At 39.9% G+C, this 21,788-nt stretch overlaps 1 protein-coding gene across 1 annotated transcript in view; it reads right to left on the minus strand.

Annotated features, from left to right (window-relative positions):
• The window catches only part of grm4 (glutamate receptor, metabotropic 4), a 277,637-nt gene that overhangs the window by 32,209 nt on the left and 223,640 nt on the right, over positions 1-21,788 (minus strand). The window contains exon 7 of the mRNA XM_050038398.1: positions 18,035-18,235. Within this exon, the coding sequence (XP_049894355.1) occupies positions 18,035-18,235 (201 nt within the window). The remainder of the gene's footprint in view (positions 1-18,034; positions 18,236-21,788) is intronic.

The raw sequence follows: 21,788 nt of genomic DNA on the forward strand, positions 1-21,788 counted from the left end.
ATTACCGTTTCACTCAGCCTGTGACAATGCCGCCCACATCACAAAGCAGTTAGTGATCATGGGAGGATTACACTGACTTTATAAAGCAGGGAGGCATTATGTTTACATAAAAATATTAAGCACATCAACATTACTGGTAAACTGTCATATTTTCTATCAGAGATTTTTATCAAGCCAAGCCTCTTTTTGTTTTTTGTTGCTCGTTTTCTCCAATTTCCTGAGCTCTTAAAAGCGCTTTGAAGCTGTCTGCCTTCCACTGTGATGGTTGGGGTTATGTGCTCGAGCCTGTAAGTGCTCACATGTAAGAGGAAAATGGACCCTGAATGCCACACGGGTGGTTTTAAGAGAACAGCGCAGCAACATGAGCAGCATAACACTGCTGATACTGTGTGATTATATTTAATAGCTCTATGGGTCTTTTGGTCATGCTTACTTTTCAAATTAAGACCTTTCATAGATTGACAGCTTGTTTACCGTGGCTTTGATATGCTGTGAATTTGCTTCTGTATGCACACGTCACACCCACTGCTGCTTGTTTATCACAAACATAAATTAAAGCCACATGCAATTTAAAAACGAAACAATGTCTTTGTAATTCAACTTTGTCAACTTGTCTAATCTTTATTTCTGGATCATATCATTTACAAGTATGTGTACATTTGAAGAGGCTAACCCCTGTGTGCGTGTATTCATGATATATGATAAAACATTCTAGGTATGAGTCTATTTTACTTCTGTAAAATACTTACAAACATACCTATTAAGGTTAGTAATAAGGTTATTTGTTGATGTCTGTAAATTAAAAGACCTGTTAATCAATTTTGGGAATGACTGCAAGTTAAATCCTGTCTTTTTGAACTTTGGTGGTGAGGCAACCCTTTTGGTTTGATCATAAATTATGCCTTTAATGTTGTTATCCACACTACTTTCAACCATTTGTTCTCCATTTTTCATCTCTTACAGGTTGATAAAGAATCATAACTTCCACCTAGATTATAAGAGGAACATCCTTCCTGAAAGAAATCTTCATCACAGGTATATACTTCTGACAGCATAGAGAGCAGTTTAAAATAAATCAGAGAAGTAAGTAATCAGCAACAGGAGCAATAGCCACCACAAATTTAATACAGGCCTGATAACACTGTTGGAATAGGAGGGGATATCTGGGAAATGAAGATCAAAAACACAACAGAAGTGCTTGATGATATGCTTTAGGCTTGGGCGGTATCAAGGTATTACAGTATACAGGGGTACTTGGAAATGCCGACGGTATGACTTTCAACACTGGCAAAAATACAGACACTAGTCTTTCTATTTAACTGATATGGCGAAGCCGTATTGAGGTGACGTATGGTAGTGCACAGCACGCGCCACCAGAGGTCAGTCTCTGGTGGAACAGGCAGCTAAACTGAGTAAAATGGCAACTGCGAGAGGTGGGGATAACGTTAAAGGACTAGTAAAAGAAGAAAAACATCTCTGCCCTGTTTGGAAGTATACAACTTTATCTAGAGATGACGTTAAGTACCACATAACAACAAGTATCGTCAGGTCCTCGAGCAAAAGGGCGTCTATTTCCTATAGATTCATTATTCTATGGGCCGTTAGTATTTAGACCCAGCAGTACTTGTAGGCTAATTACATATTAGAAACACTGCATTGTAAGCTAGACCAGTGGTTCCCAACTGGTGGTTCGCGGTCCAAAAGTAGCTTGCAGGCCCATTCTAAATGAACTGCAAGTGACTCATGAACATGTCAAGTTTGTAAAAAAAAAAAAAAAAAAATTTAAGGCAAGGCAATTTTATTTATATAGCACCATTCATACACAAGGCAATTCAATGTGCTTTACAAGGGAAATACGTTAAGATAAAACATTAAAGGAACAATAGATCATTAAAAACAAAAGCTAAAAGCAAGAAAAACAGTGCAGAAAATGCATTTAAAAAGCAAACATAAAGCAAAAGCAACAGCAGACAAATATAAAAACAATAGCTACAGATTATCCTAACAATAAGTTACATATCTAGTTCACTGGTAAGCTGCAGTAAATAGCAATGTTTTAAGCCCTGATTTAAATGAGTTGACAGTACAGTAAATTTCCAGCACAGAGCTTTTATTTTGAAGTGCCGTTTTCTGCTGTAGAGTGAGTGACTAATGGGTAGCTACTTGACAGAGACAGCAAACTAGCTCAACGACATGGCCACACTTGAGCTTGCTAGCGCACCCTGCAGTCTTTCCGTCTCATCCCCCGCTGCTAGGACACTACTTCGCCGGGAAGAGAGCACCCCACAGCACCGACCATCAGTCATAGATACTTGAATTCAGCCAACACAAACCTCAGCGCAGCGGGCTGGTGGCTGGAAGCAGCCCTGGTTCTAACTGATGTAAAGGCAGCAACAGAAAGTTAGCTGACCTGACGGGGAGTCGGGGTGGACTGGGGTTTGCACTGGCTGAATTCGGGTTGCTACAGCTGCCGATTGAAGCTCTGTGTACTTGGACTGTCCGCCATTTTCTGCTTCCTCACTTCAGTTTTGTTTCTCTTTCCACCTCAGCAAAGAGTAAATGAAGCTATTTAATTTGAATTATATTAATTCAGGCATTAAAAAACGGATTCAATAATGGTAATAAAAAAACTAAGATACTTAAGTTAATCGATTTTCCCCACCCTGAACACTTATCACCAAATATTACCACTCCAAGCAGTAATGTCTGCATTATCAAGCGTTCCTCAGCTGTAGTCTGCATGTGACAGCAAATTATTTTCATTTGTATGCACTGCAGAATAAGAGGACGGCCGAATACATACAATAGTTCCCTTTACTGCAGCTTAAACATTTGACACATCAGAAGTGACCAGATGGTATTTTTGTGCTGGCAGAGCACATCATATCTCTCCAGTGGTATGCAAAATGGTGAAACAAATGTAAAATCTGCCTGCTTTGTCTTTAGTAATGAATTGACACATGAAGGCACTCAGGGGAAACGCTGCCTGAGGTCTCTGTCATTCTTCCCGAGGCAGTGGTGTTGTCCTCTTCATTAAGAGTGAAGAGAGTGGTGCATTTTGGGGCTGTATGGTCAATGTTTGAGTTGCAGATGAGGAATTAGACCTGTCATGTGGCACAAATTGCTTGTCTAAACAGTCCTCTCACTAGTCAGGGGCATAATGAGTTCCACAGAGGCCTCTGCCACCGCTGCATTGTGCTGTGCACTAATGTGACGAGGTAGCCTGGAGTCGCACATGTGTGTACCGCAGCACTCGTTTCCTCTCAAAGAAGCGTTGGGCTTAATGAGGTGCTTGTGATTATATGTAATATTTAATGATTGTTGTATTGCCCAGCCCTCTCTCTCTTACACCGCACGCACACACACCTTAAGAATTACCCGAGTATGATCATTAATCCAACATGTGCTTGTTCCGCGTGGATGCACAACCGGGACACCTTGGTGAATGGCAGCACAGCTTGCTGCCCTCTACACCGGTCATTAACTCTTAATGACCTGTACGCAGGCAAGTCATGCAGAATTTACCACGGATACACTCAAGTGAAGTGTGTGCGTGTCTTCCCTGTCACTGTCAAGACATCTGCATGATTACTCAATCATAGTATATAAACTTCACTTATCTACAAGTGCTCTCCAATTGGGCTTTAAACATAAGCATATGGAGTACGTGGTAAATTCAGCGTAATGTACATTTCCACAGCACTGAATTCAACACTTTGCTGCTCTTAGTTTCTTTTTAAGATAAAAACTGTTTTGATTTATTTAATAAGTGAAGCTCTATCAGTGATTTCATTACTATAAATACAACTTAGAACTTACTGTAGATCTGTAGATCAAATTCAAAGCCTACCAGAAACGGGGTGGACTGTGTTTTCTAAGTCGCAGGAAGGATTTTGATGTGGGAAGCTTTTTATTGATGGTAACTTAAAGGGTAACTTGGCATTTTTCAATCTGTAGTCTACATTCCCATATCTTTTTGTCCAAGTGACTGCTGTGAACAACAATTTATGACGTTGGTTCGCTCTGGAAATCTCGTTTGAAATCTCATGAGATGTAACTTGTATCAGAAAGACAACGCTGTAAACGAGTTAGAGGGAACAGTGTGTTGTGTTTGAGTACAGAAAGAAAAGCTTACTGTTATCTAAATCAGTGGTTCCAAACTGGTCCAGCCCCAGGGTCCAAAATTCTACTTAATCATTAGTTCAAGGTCCACACAGTTTAATATATTCAGCGTAATACTTGTGTTTAGTCATGTCTTCAAGCTAGTTTGCTGTCTCTGTTAAGTAGCTGTCCATCTCAGTTAGTCACTCACTCTACAGCAGGAAACCGCACTTCAAAATAAAACTCTGTGCCACAAATGCACTGTATTTCAAAATGAAGTGTTTTGTTACAAACTTGACATGTTCGCAAGTCACTTGTGGTCCATTCAGAGTGGACCCACGACCCACCAGTTGGGAACTACTGATCTAAATGATTTTTGGTGTCACTGATGATTATTTAGCTGATTTCAACAATGGGGATGAGGACCTTTGAATTCCACAGTCACCAGTATTTATTTGAGCCCCAGTATATGTCTAGTGAGAATTTCAGAACGAGACTTTTCCTTTAGCAAGACTTACAACTGGGCCACACTGCCTGCATGAGCAATGTGTTACGGCTACCTCACTGAAGTGTTGCGGCTGGCATGCCTGCAGTGTTCACACAGACAACACTGCTGCTGCGGCACTGCTGCAGAGCTGCCTCCTGCTATAATAACTGCATTTCCACTATTAAAAGCAGATACTCCATTAATTTATCGAGTTGTGCAAGCCACTATGCTGACAACAACACAGTCCAGCAAATATTTCAATCTTTTTTTTCCAACAGCTTTTAGTATATATTGGATTGGTCAATAGTTAGTGTAAAATTTTACATATTGCTGCTTTAATGAGGATAGTGGAAAAGATGAGGTAAAGACACAGTTTGACATTTTGTAAAAAAAATAGTAATTTGCTTTCTTGTAAGAGTTAGCTGAGAAGAACAAAACCACTTTCACATGTGATTGAAACAGCCGTCCAGGCTCTGTTGAAAGCTAGAAAAAATCTGCCTCACTATTCAGATCTTTCACTAAAGTAAAAGTACTGATACCACACTGTGACACACACACACACACAAAAACAAAACCCTCATTGAACAGCATTTCAAACTGCACTGAACATGGTAAGTATTGGCCACACTGCTAACTGCTGTGGAGCAGCCTGCTGCTATAATAACTGTAGTTCCGCAAGTAAAAGCTGGTACTTCACTAAATTATTGAGGCACGCAAGCCACTGCATTGTCAACGACACAATCCTGCAAATATTTCACAATAAAAAGCCTTTAAAAAGCCTCCTTTTCAAAGGAAAGGATTCTGTCCATTACACAGATGCCAGAAAAAAAATAAGAGGTTCCGGCACGTATACCCGCTGCTCACGCAGGCAGTGTGGCCCAGGTTTTGGACACAATGTTATACAGGCTGAATGAAAAGATAGGTGAAGAGACACTTCAGACTTTTATGATAACAATCCTGCTATCAAAAAGCCTGTGGCACCCTTCTTTAATGGATGGTGCACAATTGCCCCATTTAGTTACACTGCTGACATTGTGTGGCTGCCGGCTGCAGCCCTCCCTGTGAATACTGGACCAACATCAAAAAAAGATGTTCACATCAGGCACTTAGAAACAAAACATGGAAAAATATGGTCCAGGTTAAAAAAAATGTGCCCTTTAACAGTGTGGAAAAATGGCAACAACTGTAAAAAACACTAACAGTATTACTCTACGTTACTATTACAGATCATTGAACATTGTGACATATCAAAATGTGGTGTAACAGTAATGCAGCAGTGGTAGCAATTTAAGTTACTGGTCACACCAGAGTGAGTAAGGCTGTCGCTGTATTGAACTGAGAAAGTCTGCATTTTATTGGTTTGGTCTTTAACTTTTCTTTTCTAAGAGGAGGGTTGTGTTGAATCTTCTCCCACAAGATGTAACTTTTCCTGCACTAATAGCGCATTAAAACAAGAGCATGGTCACAAAACAGGGAGATGCTTAACTAAAATATGATGCGATATAAAACTGGAAAATAAAAGCCTGTCTCTTATATAAGTAACCTTTTCAAATCAAGCACGATTCTCTCTGCTGTCGAGGTAAATAACGGCCTCAGCCTCTGTATTTTTTTGCAGTTTTACATCTTAGTGTGTGTACAACAGGTTTTGGGATACCACACTATGATGAATGGGCTTTATATTTAGACCTGTCCATTCTTATCATGTTAAGATGCCGACAGTCATATTTTCTGGGAATAACAGGGCCGGGTGTCATGCTGGTGAAAGAAAAACAGACATTTTGCATTATGCAAAAAACATGTCTACTAAAAGCACTTTTTGAGTTGCACAACAATGAAGACTTTGCACTCGCTTGAGAAGAGAGAGATAGGTGTGCTTCAGTGGAAAAACCCTCAGATCTCGCCTTTATTCCACACTCACAACAGCTGTCCCTGGTGAGAGTGACGGCAGAAAGGCCACTGCTTTTTAGTCTACAGCAAAGCAAAAGCACTTTTCCCTGACGTGATAGCAAGAGACATGCAACACTGATGAGAAGCCTCATTCAATTGTGGCTTACTGAAGTCTGAACAACTCTTAGACACACTGAATGTAGAGGTGGGAACAAGAAAGACGGAAGCTCTAAAGAGAGTCAAACAGTGCATAAAGACGGACTGGAGGTGTTCGATTCTTCTGCTTTGTCAGCTGCAGCTGAATGAGCAAATGAGCACTTAAAAAGTTGGTGATTTAGAATAAAGCTACAACTTTAGATACAGCCAGCGGAGGGAGAAGTATTCAGATCCTTTACATAAAAGTACCAATGTCACACTTTGAAAACACTCCACTCAAAGTTAAAGTCCTGCATTCAAAACTTAGTTTCGTATTCAAAGTAGTATTGAAAATAAAAGTATTCATTCTGCAGAAAAATGTTCAGTGTTTTACTATTAAATATGCTTTTGTTTTAATTTTACTGCTGCATTAATGTGTATATTGCATTGTACTGCTGTAGATGTTTAAGGCTGCATTCATTTTAACTCCTTTATATGCTGCTGGGTAGTTTAATCTACAGTAATACATCATATTCTCAATCAGTGGTTCCCAACTGATGGGTCACGCTCCAAATAAGGTCCCGGGTCCATCCTGAATGGAAAACACATTGTATTTTGAAGTACTGTGAATTTCCAGCACAGAGCTTTTATTAAAAGTGCTGTTTCCTGTTGTAGAGTGAGTGAATAACGGACAGCTACTAAACAGAGACAGCAAACCAGCTCGACAACATGGCCAAAAGCAAGTATGACACTAAATACATTAAACTGTGTGAACCTTGAATTAACAACTAAGGAGAAATTCAGACCCCGTGGCTGGACCAGTTGGGAACCACTTGTCTGAAAGATTATCATATGTTTGTAGCCGGTGTCCTGTGAGAACCACGAATATCTAAATGTCAGCTTTTTATTAGAGAAACCGCTCTGTTTTCAGCTTTGTGATGATGCATTTTCCAGCTGATTCAAGAGGGGGTTTAAATAGTTTATCTAGTTTTAGAAGTGGGAGTATTTAATAAGGACATACAGGACCACTTAATCTTTCAGTTCATTAGAGAAAATCACATCATACCTGTCTTTACCTCTTAAATTAATCTTGAATTGCTCGTTTGTTTATTATCTTTACTCCTACTCGTATACCTTGAAGTTGTTTATACCTCTCATTTCATTTATTGTCATTTTATCTGAATTTTCTGCAACACCTGGGGACAGATAAAGCTTATCTTAATGTACATTTGAAATCAATGAATTTGGAAATATATGGTTTTCATTGAACGAGACAGGGATGAAAAACTGTAATCCGAAAAGTAAATAAAGTGGCTGGACAAATGCGGTTGAGTAAAAAAGATAATATTTACCTCTGAGAAGTAGTGGAGCAGAAGTACGACGCTGCATTAAGTAATTCATTTCCCTCAGGATAAATCAAGTATCTATCTGTCAAAAATAGACATACTCAAGTGAAGCACAAGTACCTTGGCTTTGTACTTCAAGGTATAGTGTTATGGGTTTAGTGGCATCTAGCAGTGAGATTGCAGACTGCAACTAAGTGAAACTTCTCCAATGTGCAAAGCCTGTAAAGCAAAGCAAGTTAATTTATATAGCACAGTGGTTCCCAACTGGTCCAGCCTCTGGGTCCAGATCTCTCCTTAGGCATCAGATCAAGGTCCACACAGTTTAATATATGCAGTGTCATACTTGTGTTTGGCAAAGTCGTTCAGTTAGTTTGCTGTCTCTGTCAAGTAGCTGTCTGTTAGTCACTCACTCTACAGAGGATAACAGCACTTAAAACTTCAAAATTAATTGTGTTTTCTACAAACTAGACACGTTTGCGAGTCACTTGAGGTCCATTCAGAATGGACCCACAACCCGCTTTTGGACCGCGACCCACCAGTTGGGAACCACTGATACAGCACATTTCGGCAACAAGGCAATTCAAAGTGCAAAAGAAACACATTTTAACACCATTAAAGAGCTACAGGATGGATAATAAAATCAAAAACAAGACTAAGACAAGTATAAAATACAAGAATAAAAGTGCAGTGTAAGCGATTAAAGAATATATGATTTAATAAAAGGCAGCAGCAAACAGAAAAGTCTTCTGTGAGTTGCAGCGGACCTGCAGTTTTCTGGGAGTTTATTCCAGATATGTGGTGGATACAAACTAAATGCTGCTTCTCTGTGTTTAGTTTTAACTAACGGGACATAAAGCAGAGCTGTCCAAGATGGCCTTAGAGGTCTGGAGGTTTCACAGTGTAGCAGAAGGTCAAAAATGTATTTTAGCCCTAAACCAATCAATGCTTTATAAACCAACAGTAGTATTTTGAAATTGATTCTATTTCAGACAGGGAGCCAGTGTAAAGACCTCAGTGGAGTGATGTGATCCACTTTCTTGGTCTTAGTGAGGGCTCGAGCAGCAGCGTTCTAAATCAGCAACAGTTGTCTGATTGATTTTTAGAGAGACCAGTAAAGACACTGTTACAGTAGTCGAGTCAACTGAAAATGACTGCATGGGTTTTCCAGATCCTGCTGAGACATAAACGTGGGGAACTATGGTGGCTGACGCAAAAACACGAATGGCTCTCTCTGGAGCCAGTGTTGGATTTGTCCATTCTGGGCTACTGTAGAAACAACATGGTCGACTCTGTGGAAGAGGACCCACTTCATATGTAGATATACACCGCTCATACTAAGAGTGCTTTCACACCTGCCCTGTTTGGTTCGGTTTAATCGCATTTGAGTAGTAGTCATTTGCCCCCTAAACGCGGTTCATTTGAGCAGGTGTAAACACAGCAATTGCACTCAGGTGTGCACCAAAACAAGTGGACCGAGACCTTCTTTAAGAGGTGGTCTCAGTCTGGTTACAGATTAACTCTGGTGCGGTTCATTTGTGATGAGACAGTGTTCTGACGTGGATCTGAACCAACTGCAGTCACATGACACATTGTTTGGGTTAAACATGAGCATGTTACAGTCCTGGAGGATTATTAATGTGCACCTCCTCCTGTACTGCCTTAATATGCACATTCAGCACATCCAATGCATCAAAACATTGTTTTCTAGTTGGAGCTGCGCCTCGTTTTCAAACTGTATGGTTTGACTAAAATGAACAATGACAGCAATATAGTCCACGATGAGCAGCGCTAAAATCAACCTGCGTAGTTGTCCCTCCATTGTGACATTAGAAAGTGTCACATTTATCTTGCAAGTGTACTCTTCTTCAACGTTTTGTTTACTTCCTGGATTTTTCCCACATGGAAATTCTGACCAATCAAGAGCAGCTTTCTCACACAAGGCATTTGATCTGGTCCGCTTGTAAATGCTGCCGTGAGAACACGAACCAACTCTAGGCAATTATGCAGCTTTGTAACAAAATTAGACCCTGATTCAGACCAAAGCAAGACAACTCTAGGTCTGAAAGCACCCTAAGGTAACAAAAACACAAAGACTGTTATTTTTAGATGATTGTGCACTATTGAAAACATAATTATGAATATTATTTACCATGTCTACCTGTATATCCCCCTAAATCCTGCACACTGGACCCTTAAATGTAGTACTTGAGTAAATGCACTTCTTCCACCACTAGATAAATCTGTGTGGAATATAGGATTGTAGAAAATATAAAGGCTCTTGAGAAAGCTCACAGAAACTCCCCGACTAGCGACTTTTGTCAGGTCACTTTTCATCTTTTCTAAAAGGTTATCTGTCATCAGCTAGCTTACTGTGTCCCCTGTTGAGACCCTGACAGCCCGCTGAGATATCATAGATAAATGGTTTTGTGAGTGTGCCAGGTGTATGGCCACTATGAGCGCCTTTGGTTTTTAAGTAACTCTCTTTGCCATTTGACCTTTATCAACTGACTTTCTTTACATATGCAACCTAAGACACATTACATTTGCTACGGATATGGTCTGTGTGGACTCCTGAGAGGCTGTGCAGCTCTGCAGAGGAAGAAATGTGAATTATTTTTAGCAGATGTCCGCTAAAACTGCTGACAGTAAACAGATATGTGTAACAATAGATTCTTGCTGGCTCAGCTTCAAGAATGATTCATCACAACAACAAGAAAATGACCTACTTTTAGATGCATTTCTGGCGATTGCTATTTGTTTGTAAGGAAAAAAGGGATGACTGCTGTGTGTGTGTGTTCACTGGTGCGTAACATACTAATATCACAATGCAAAGATAAATATTGTCTTTGAAAATTTAATAACAAAATCCAGCAAGTCCAGTCTCAGCAGCTGAGTTGTTTTATGTATCTGGACAAGTTCAATATACTGCTGTGTGCTGATGCAATTAGATGGAGTGTAGTGTAACCTTAAGGCAACCCCTCTGGTCAGATGGTGCTGTAACATTAATACAGTTTGCCTGGAACAAAATTCAGCTCAAAAGAATCGACTGCACTGGAGCTTTATGTCCCTGCTTACGGGCCAAAAACCTCACTGAAGCCATTTTAGAAAAGGCACCACTCATTGTTCTTTGAGCAAACAATAAAATTTAAAGTAAGTTGATTTCTGTCGTGGATGCAATTCCAATCTATACATTTGTAAGAGGTGCAGTTCTATTTCTGCACATCATATTTACCTGGTGCTCTTGTAATATCTGTATTTCTAACAACTGGGAATATTTAATCCCTCATGGATTTATTTCACGCTCACTGTTTGACATCTTTTGTGAAAATATTTTGTTTTATTTGGCCCCAAAATCCAAACATTACAGAATAAATCCAACATTCGTACCAAAAGGGAGGAATAAAAGCTGCCACGTTTCCCCACGATGGTTCCATTTAAAACTCTGAACTTAGTGCCAGGCTAAGTTTTGTGAAAACAAATAATATGTAAATGAAATACAACTTTTCATACAGTTTGCAAATGGAAAACTAACACGTCCCTTTGTAGTCAATTATATAAACCTCATTTATCTAGACAGAGACGATCAGATACACAAGAAGTTTTGTCTGGAGAAAAGAGAAGTTGTTTAAAGCGCACCATGAGAACCACTGAAGCCAACACACTGCCTGTTGTGAACAGCAGTCCATCAGTTGTTTTTTCTCCTGCATGCTATTGGATTCTGAGCGGCTCAGCTAGTGAAGCTGAAGGTTAAGGGCATCTTAATGGTTGTTACGGTTGTTGAAGGAGATTGTTTACATTTTCTTCCTGATTTATTACTTAGAGGCTTTACATTGATCAAGTCAGGTTAGCACAGGCTGAAAGAGTGTTGAGGTTTTTGTCAAAGAAATGCTGTTTGGATACCAAGGACATAAATCTGCGTCATATACACCTTATGTATCAACGTTTCCACACCTTCTTAAACGTCAAATTCAAAGACATCTCAAGGACTTTTCGGCATAGTTTGAGACACAAATCGAGGTTGATTACTCTTTGAAAACTGTGAAGTTAAATATTGTGAACGAGCAGGCTTTACAGACGCTCACAGATAAACTAAAAAGAGAGAGACTTGGATGTGTGAACATCTCTCAGTTGTGCCGTGTAGGTGGTGGCGTGTGAAACAATGACTCAACTGCAATAGACACGCGTGCAGACGGTGAAACAAAACATTTACTGACTTTTTTTTTTTTTTTTTTTAAATGGAAAGAACTTGCACAAAGTATATAAATACAGACACTTTCAATGACCTACATCTATTTATGTTTATCTACAGAAACATTCAAGACCTTGATTTCTTTCCCACACATTTACAAACTTTAATAGATTTCTAGGACCCATAGGAATCCTGATATATTTACACACACGAGGGATGCGCCGATATGGATATTGATACCAATAACCGATAATTACCTGCTTCTCGTGGCCGATAACTGATAATTTCACATTTTTTTTTATTTTAAAAAGAAGTAGAAAAGAAGAACCTGTAGTTTATGTACACCTGAGGGTAAGAAAGGCTGAGATGTAGTGAGAAAATATGGAGAATTTAATATTCCGTAGCCTTGATCTACCCAAACCCAACTAACATCACTAGTGCTAACACAACAAAAACAAAGAACAGTTCTGACTCTTCATACCTGCCAACATTAGGCTGTGAGAAAGACAAATGGTGTACCCTCATCGCCCCCTGCCCCCATATAACCCTACACTACAGATGAATATGATAAATACAAGGATGTGAAAGTAAAATGACTTCTAATCAGTAATAAATTTATAGTTTACAGTAAGAGAGAAGGAAATGATGAGGCCTAGTGTTACTGTGTGATTCTCCAGTGAAGTGTATAAACTACACTGTAGAGTGGAGTCTCTACTGACAGAGACAAACACTGACAGCTGACTCGTATGAACATCGAAAGGTCTGCGTCACATCTGGTGTATTAAATGTTTATATCATCACGCTGCATTTTTATAAACACACACAGGTGCCGTCTCACCGCCCCACGATAAACTAGCCCACAACTACCAAGTAGAATAGTGATGCACTGTTGATTCACCTCACACATTAACACTTAAACAAGTGGCTGTGTTCCACACACACGCAGCCAGAGATACAATAATCGCTAACTGTAGCATCACATGGTTATCAATAAGGTTGACAAAAGAGTCAAGCCTTTAAAAAGCTTGGTGTTGGATGTTAGCCACTGCTGCGAATTAGCTTGTGCTAACACTCTGGAGACGGTCCTTCAGCGCTGTGTCTAACCTGCTTAACAGCTGCAAGAAGTTTGTTGATCTAGTGGCTTGTTGGGTGGTCGGAGATCAGACCCTCAGTACAATTCTGTTGTCTTCCTCTGGAACTGTGAAAGACGTCCACACCTCAACATATTTTGCCCTCCTGACAGCGTGCTGCAGTTGTTGTTCTTCTTCTCTGTGTTTAATCAATCAATCAATCAATTTTATTTATAAAGCCCAACATCACAAATCACAATTTGCCTCACAGGGCTTTACAGCATACGACGTTTACTGGCGGCTCACAAACCAAGTTTAGATGTACATGTACCACCACACTGTATCAGGTGTGTAGATGCTGCCCTTGTTAAGTCAATAAAAGCAGACTGGCTTTGTATTATTGACACTGATAACCGGCTAAAATATTAATTATCCAAATAATGCATAATTATAAAAATGCCCCATTGTCGGCCTGATATATATAATGCATCCCTAATACACACATTCATACTGTCGGGCCAAACCAGAAGTCAGCTTGGTTGCTACAGTAAGAACCTCCAAAATAGAAGTAATCACCAAAGCAGTGGCCTAATACCAAATAGTTTGTTATAGTCAGAACAATTCTAGCAGATATAATAAATTATATATAAATCTGTTATATACCTTGACACAGGTCTCACACCTGCCTACTGGATACTGTACATTAATATTAATATCACCAGCCTGGTAATCCAGACTGTTTGACCTTTGTTAAGTCTGACAATGTGTCCATTACAGTGAGCCAATTTTTCTTTAGGAGGGATTGTTCATGTTCTTGTCTCTAGTGAATATCTTATCCTCCACACCTGCATCAGTCAACACACAAGCTGCAGTAGAGGTCACCAGGGGTCTCATTAATAAATCAGTGTGAAGGATCCATACTAAAAATGTCCATATGAACAAAAGCCAAAACTGGTATGTGGCAAAAAATATTCGACAATTTCTACAATCAGGCTTCCACCTCTCCATCTGCATTGCCAATTACTCGTCTCCAAAATGTCTGTAAGCATGGGTCAAAGTTTCTCCCATCGTGGCTGTTTTTATAGATCACACTCTTTGTGTGGGAAGTGGAGTACGCCTCCTTCAGGCCTCGTTTTGTGTGTACGCAGTGTTTATAAATGAGACCCCAGGAGCAGTTAACTTAAGGTTTTTCAGGATGATCAAACAAACATGTCACTTTGAGAGTTGTGTCTCCTGTAGGTTGAAGGATAGCTGCGTCAGTTTCATCCACGTTCATCAGTAGATTTGTGGTAATGTTTCTGTGGTTTATGGAAGAAGCTGGAAAGCTATAAGAATGACGTCCCCCTTTCTGTTGCCAACAAAGCTCTTATTGCTTGATTGTTTCTTCACCTGGTAAAAACCACCATCAATAAGCACAAGACCACAACTGTTTCACTCACTGAATGAATCAGAGGTGTGGGCTCGTTCATTACGACTATGACTCATCTTCCGCACATTTCCATACACTCACAGGTAAACTCAAGGCTTCAAATGGAAGTTAATCGGCTAAGAACGAGACGACGCTTGTAACAACAGCAGAGCAGATACAAGAGCAGGAAGTGAGATGCTCTGCTCGTGTGTCCAGCAGAGAACGACAGGGTTGTGATTCGCTCTGGCAGCAGTGGTGCAGTCCAGACAACATTAGGAGCCACTTCATAGAGTGGCATCCACGCTGTCGTTATGAAAATGTCGCTGATCTTTTGTGACAGGAAAGCCTTCAAAATCACCCATTCAATTTTTTGAAGGAAAAATTATTTTATTTCACTTCTCAGATATGAATTAAACATTGAATTGACATTTTGCCAAAGCAACAAGTAGATACTGGAATGACAAATTAGCTTGAAGAGCAGGAGTTCAAATGAATAATTTATCTGTACAAACACTGCATACTCAAGTCTCAGAGAAGGAATTTTAATTGTCTTAAATTGCTTTGCTTTTAAAAGGCAGTGTCTATATAATGAAACTCTGGATCACTGCTCTTTGTGTGAAAGCAGTTAATTATTAATATGCCAGTCATGAGTGTGAATTTGACTGATAGCTGGGTGTAGGACTACATGGAGGAAATGGAAAATGGGTCATACAACAGAACAAAGTCACTGCTGGTGCTGGGTTGTGACCCATGAGATGTTGATGACGTCTGTGTGTGTAAAATCTTTATCTGGTTGTGCAATAAATGCTTTCCAAGGTAATGCACGTAAAATACATGAGGTTATAGGCATGTCACGATACTAGAAATGTATAAGTCGATACCAATATCAGTTAAATTCCACGATTCTTGATACCCAATTCAATACTACGGTAAAACAAACAAAAACAAAACAATAATAAATTCCATGTCCACTCTATTGTTAATAATATTTAATCTAAATCTAATTCAAATTTTGTTATTAATCACAGATTATTCCCCTCTGACACAAAGTACCAGTCTGTGTGGGCTCATGAGATTTTGTGGGAGATGAAACATTTGTTCATATATAGCCTTCATTATATCAACATATTTCTCCTCCCTCGATGTTCTTCAGCACTTGTACATTAAAGATTTGACTGCTGGTGTTTGTGGTATTTGTCCCACCCCTCCTCCACTGTGACTGGATGCCTGGGTAAAAAGTTAAAGTGATAATCCAGTGTGTAACGCAGTGCTTAGGACAAGATAGACACTCAGTGCTTTGTCACATTGCTGCTGTTAGTAGCTAAGTGTAAATACGCGGTGCTCCCATCGAAAAGAAGTAACAAAATACACTGGCCTCTGGAAAAAAACATTATTTCTTTTCGATGAGACAAGACAAAGTTGTCTCTCCAGCTGCACTTGTCTCCATCTCCCACATGTTGTTCTTCTTCTTCCTTCGGAATTTATCAGCAGACCTGAGGCCTGTACTACGAAGCCAGTTCAACTTACCTAAGATTTCTTTCGTTATCTGGTTTGACTAACCCTAACACTGGCCATCTGGATAACAGGTACTACAAAGCTATCAACTAGTTCAGTCAGCTCTGGGTTTTCCTATCCAGCTGCAAGCGTGTTCACGTAAAAGAAGCGTGGGTGTTAACTACGGGCAACATCATCAGAACCATGAATGAAGAAGGTTACTTCCTATCGATTGAGATGAAACGGTACTGAAAGTATCTGCAACTGCAAGACAGTAAAAGTCAGTGATGCGGGATGTACAGTAAATGATACTCTTTAATCTTATCACGAAAAATGTAGAAATATTGTAAATACTATCCAAAAGTAGAGTCGGCCGAGACTTAAATTACGTGTAGGTATCACTGAGCTACACGTGACATTAATATAGAGTTTTTGCTGACAAACTCCTCTGAATATGTCACATACTGTGTAACACTAGACCGTTTCTGCTACTGAAGTAAAAGGTGGAAAAGTAGTTAATGACTGATGAGGTCTGTCTGACTCATATGTTGCATTAATAATAACGGGAGCCAATTAACAGTTTTTGGTGTCTCATGTTATTTTGAGCTGCAGTGGTGAAATCAGAGTGTAAAACAGCAACACTGTCACTGCGGACTAAAATAAACCTTGCATAATTTCAAATAGTGCTAAAATCATGTGTTTAGTGTTGTAAACGAGTTCTCCATTTATTAGAAGCTCTGGTTTAAAACCAGTGGAAATAGAGCCCTGGAACAATGAAATGATTCTACTGACCTATAACAATATAAAGGCTATGCTTTTTTGACTGAGACTCTAGACTTTTGTCCATGGATTCATTTTTTTTTCAGTGATCTGATTGGTCAGAGGTCGGGGTGTTGACAGGCTGTGAGCCGATACTCTGAAGTTAACCTGCTCAGGTGCAGGTCAGCTGTTCAGCATAAGGGTGAGGTTACCTCTTTAACTCCAAATCCTGGTTTGTAGTACAGGCCTCTGGACACTTGAAGACATAGATTAAGATTTTATTGCGTACCTACATGTCAATAAAGGGGCTGGCCCAAACCGGTCTCTCTGACCTTTTATGACCACACGACACGGGGCGCCCGGTAGCTCACCTGGTAGAGCGGATGCTCCATGTACAAAGGCTTTGTCCTTGTTGCAGCGGCCTCAGATTCAATTCCAACCCCCGGCCCTTTGCTGCATGTCATCCCCCCTCTCCCCCCCTTTCAATCTAAAGCTGTCCTTTAAAATAAAAACAAACAGCCAAATAAATAATCTTAAAGAAAAAAAACAAAACATACATCCTCCCCAAAGGTCACTCATGTCAGTTGACAAGTTGCTTCTTGTTGTCCAAAGATCGAGACTGAAGCACAGGGGAAATCGCGCCTTCTCAGTTGTAGCCCACAAACTCTGGAACAAGTTGCCTCTACATGTTAGCAGGCACTGACACTGCCTGTTTTAAATCATGTCTTAAAACACATTTTTATTCTCTGGTTTTTAAATCACTATGAGCATTGCTTTTTTTATATTATTGTCCTTGTGTCTTTAAAACTTGTGTCTTAACAAGTCTCTGATGATCTCTGTGTTTTCCCTGTGTCATTTATTTTCTGTTTTTATGTTCTCCTGTGTTGTTTTCTCATCGTACAGCACTTGTGTATGTGTATGTGCTTTATAATTAATTTGGATTGGATTGAAGGCATTTATGCTGCCTCATCAGGTCTAGAAGGATTTCATCCCTGGTACCTCTGATACTGAAGGAAAATGAGTTCTGATTTTTGGCATCAATTTGGTACCAAAGTAAAGGTTCTTGAAACATCCCTATGAGGTTATTAAATCTATATTCTTTCAGTGTTGCCAGGGGTTTAATACTTAAATACTCTAATTATAATAAACGTGACCAACCTGCAAAGTTCAGACGGCGGATGTGCTTGAGCAGATGAGTGCCATTGATGGGATCCATTTTGGCGCAGAGGCCCACCTTCCCCGGGCAAAGCTCCTGGTGCATGTTGTGCAGAGCATGAGCCATAGCGTAGACCGCATCGATCACAAACTGCACCTTTCCTTCCTGCTCGTAGTTGGAGTCCTTTCCTATCCGCTCCTGATCTGTAGGACACAGACACATGTATGTTAGTCACATCACATACTTCATTATGATGTATTGTGTGGTTACATGCAGCTGAATCATGCATGGTGCATCCTGTGTGGTCACTCATTTGGCTCATTGTTAAACATGTCAAGTGTGAGGTTGAGTCGCACATTCATATCTATGTAGTTCAACAATCCTAAGGGAGGCTGAAAAGGGTTTCACGAGTGTATTTAAATACATGATCAGTACTTCTAACAGCCACATCATGCAATCAAGAAAAATGTGTTCACTTAAAGACTCAAGTGGTTTCAATGAACAGGTCCAGCTTAAAGAATTATCCACTTGTGAGTTTGTCCCTGGTCCTCATTTGAAGTAGGCTGATGATGAAGCAGCATATTTAGTGCTTGTCCCAGACAACTAATATCCATAATAGTGCCAAAAAAAGATTTTTGAAGAGAGCCATCATGAAACCCAATTATAGATTTACTTGAATATACTACTCTGTTTACGAACAGTTACTAAAACGTGTGTTTTCGACACTTCTACCCTTGTGTCACACCCACTTTGGAGAGCAGCTCAGGTTGGACAGGACACTTCTGTGCACTTGCAGTGAGCTGAACTTTTTAAATGGAGGGTGTGGCGTCAATCCAAAAGGCGTAGAAGAAAATGCATCGCTCCTCAGTCTTGTTCTTTCTACACTGAATGAGTCTTGCCTCTTGCAATTAGCTAGAAGGTAAATATCTGGATCGCAGCAAAGGAGCAAATCAATTCCAATATCTGGAGTGCAAGGTTTTCTCCTCCGGGAAATCTCATCAGTTAAAAACTAAAACTCTTTCTCGTCTCTGTTGCAGGAACACCTGGATTTCCCTCTGAGTGACTTTGTTCACATTAGGTCTTGGACCTACATGTCTATTCCATTAATCATGACCTATATGCCCTGTGCCATTTTCCATTAGCAACTTTAAAACATGGATATACGTTCCATTGTGATCGAATCCTGACCCGCTCGGCTGAGTGTCCAACTGTGAATTAAGTCGGTGAGGAATCAGAGCAGCAGGAAATGGAGACATCCATTCACAGGACAGGGATAATCCGCTCATAGGCTCAATGTAATAACTGGTGATAGGAGTTTATTAATCCTGGCCCAGGTTGTTCCATAGGTTTTTGTGACTGTTAATTGCTGTGAGGAGGTGGGGTCTGAGAAGGAGATACAGCATGCCAATCCCAACTTCTCCTTTCTCCTCACGAGCCTCAAATCCAAAAGCCGTCTCAGTGTAAATGTGCTGTATGTGCAAAAGAGATTATAAAAAGCAGGTGTGTTCAATTGAGATTAACAGTAGACTAATTACCAGGGATGAGCTAATGATAGAGCTGCATGTATTTATAAACATGCCAAATGGAATTATTAATTAAGCTTTGCAAGTTAATGTGCACACGATGGGGATGTGCAGCGGAAATTTCTGAAACACTGGCTGTACTGGTGGATGCAAAATTACCTGATGGTATGTGGCAACATTATACCTGATGGTATGTGGAGCTCTTTATTTAGCAAAAATGTGCCATTTACGCCACTTCTGTGCCATTTTTTTTAGAAAGATTAAAACTTTAAATGTGAATTATAAATGGGCCAATTTGTTTGGATAATGTACTCTAACACCATGTTCACACCCAACGCGGAAGCACCCTTATATGTAGGATATATGAGGCGCATTTTCTGTGCCAGTCAGCAGGCAATTCTGCTCCTCTGCTCTGTTCAAATCACACGTACAGCTCCATCTCTGTCTGCATGTGTCTCTCTGTGTGTCCTCTAGTCTCTTTTGTTTTTTCTTTAGACACAACTGACAAATATGTGAAACCATGGGGTGCATATTCTATCATTTATCATAATCACATCATTTTTATCATGTCTAATATAGCCTGAATGTCTTTCATAATAGATTATCAGTGCTTTTATTGCCATATTAGCTCGCAGCTTGCAGAAAAAATAGACCAAATATCAAAGCTGTCACTGCAGAATGTGAACTGGCTGCAGAGCTTGTTGCTGCGGCACAGCCAGCGTGAACCTGACATCAGCTAGAAAGCTTTTCTGAATTCACACTGTACAAAACAAGACACATTTGGCAACAGCCTACAGAGTAACAAATACACTTAATAAAAAATAACAGTTCAAAAATACAGATTTTTCTTCTTTTGGGGAAATCGCGAAACCGTTTTAAAAACAAAAAAAGACATGGCCTTTATCAGGAAACACATGCTGTGTCTCAAATCACATACTTCCCTTAGTACACTACTATGTAGTATACTATGTACACTATGTACTCATTGGCGTAGTGCACGAATTTCGACAGAGTAGTGTTGTCTCAAACCAAACCCGGTCGTTGTGCAGTCACCGGAAATGACGACCGCAAATTAGCTAGTTAGCAAACTAGCATTAGCATTCGCGGTACCAAATAACCCAATAAACATACTGCTGGCTTATATCCGACAACAGTATAGTGGTGCTTAGTGCAAAAAACACTAGGGCTGCCAGTAACGATTATTTTCATTGTCGACTAATCTGTCCATTATTTCTTCGATTAGTCGACTAATCATTTTATCGAAAAATGTGTTAAAATTTTGAAAAATGTCGGTCTGTCTCGCCCAAACCCCAAAATTACGTCATCTAATGTCTTGTTTCATACTCACGCCAAAGGGTTCTAGTTCACCATCACGGGAGAGTGTGTAAAGCTGCCAATATCTGAACATAAAAAGCTGCAGTAAGAGTATGTTGGAGTACTTTTATAGTACTTTTCTATGAAAAATGACTCAAACCAATTAGTCGACTACTAAAATAGTCACAGATTATTTTAATAGTCGATTAGTCATCGATTAGTCGACTAATCGTGGCAGCCCTAAAAAACACATGTATTTGTACAATGCAGCAACGTTAAAGGTCGCACAGTCCTCGGTCCCTCCCCTTCCGCTACGTAGCCAAGATGGTGACCTTTGAGGGCGAGAAGTGTCCATAGGTCCAAACTCAACTTCTTGACCGTTTTGAGTGCCCCATTCAGGTACTCATAGTGCACTGCATTTTTCCATACTTCTCAGTGTGAACACACTTATGCACTCAAAATATTAAGTCTAAGTACAGAAGTACGTGATTTGAGACACAGTAACAGACTCAATGTAAGAAAAAGATGGCTGCATGTCAGACAATTTACATGTCCCCGTCAGCCATTAATCCCTGACAGTGGACACTTGCTGAACATTATCCTTGTTAAACCATGGTCACTTGCCAAAGAAAAAAAATTAAGATTATTCATTAACATTTTAATGCCTTTTTACAATTAATATCTAAAGTGAGGGTTTAACTACTACCTGTAACAATCATTACATCCTTTAAGGTTCTTATGCAATGGAAATGTTGCTCACTACTCCAGGAAACAGAACGAACCATAACGACAAGACTTGGCAACAGGATATATTTCTGGTCCGCTCTGCTCCTAGGACCCTTTGACTCAACTATGAGCCAGAGAGCTAACATTTTGCTAGCCAGATCATCAAATCCTTTACATTGCGTACGGTTGACAA

Source organism: Epinephelus moara, chromosome 24, assembly GCF_006386435.1.
Source record: "Epinephelus moara isolate mb chromosome 24, YSFRI_EMoa_1.0, whole genome shotgun sequence".
Lineage (NCBI taxonomy): Eukaryota > Metazoa > Chordata > Actinopteri > Perciformes > Serranidae > Epinephelus > Epinephelus moara.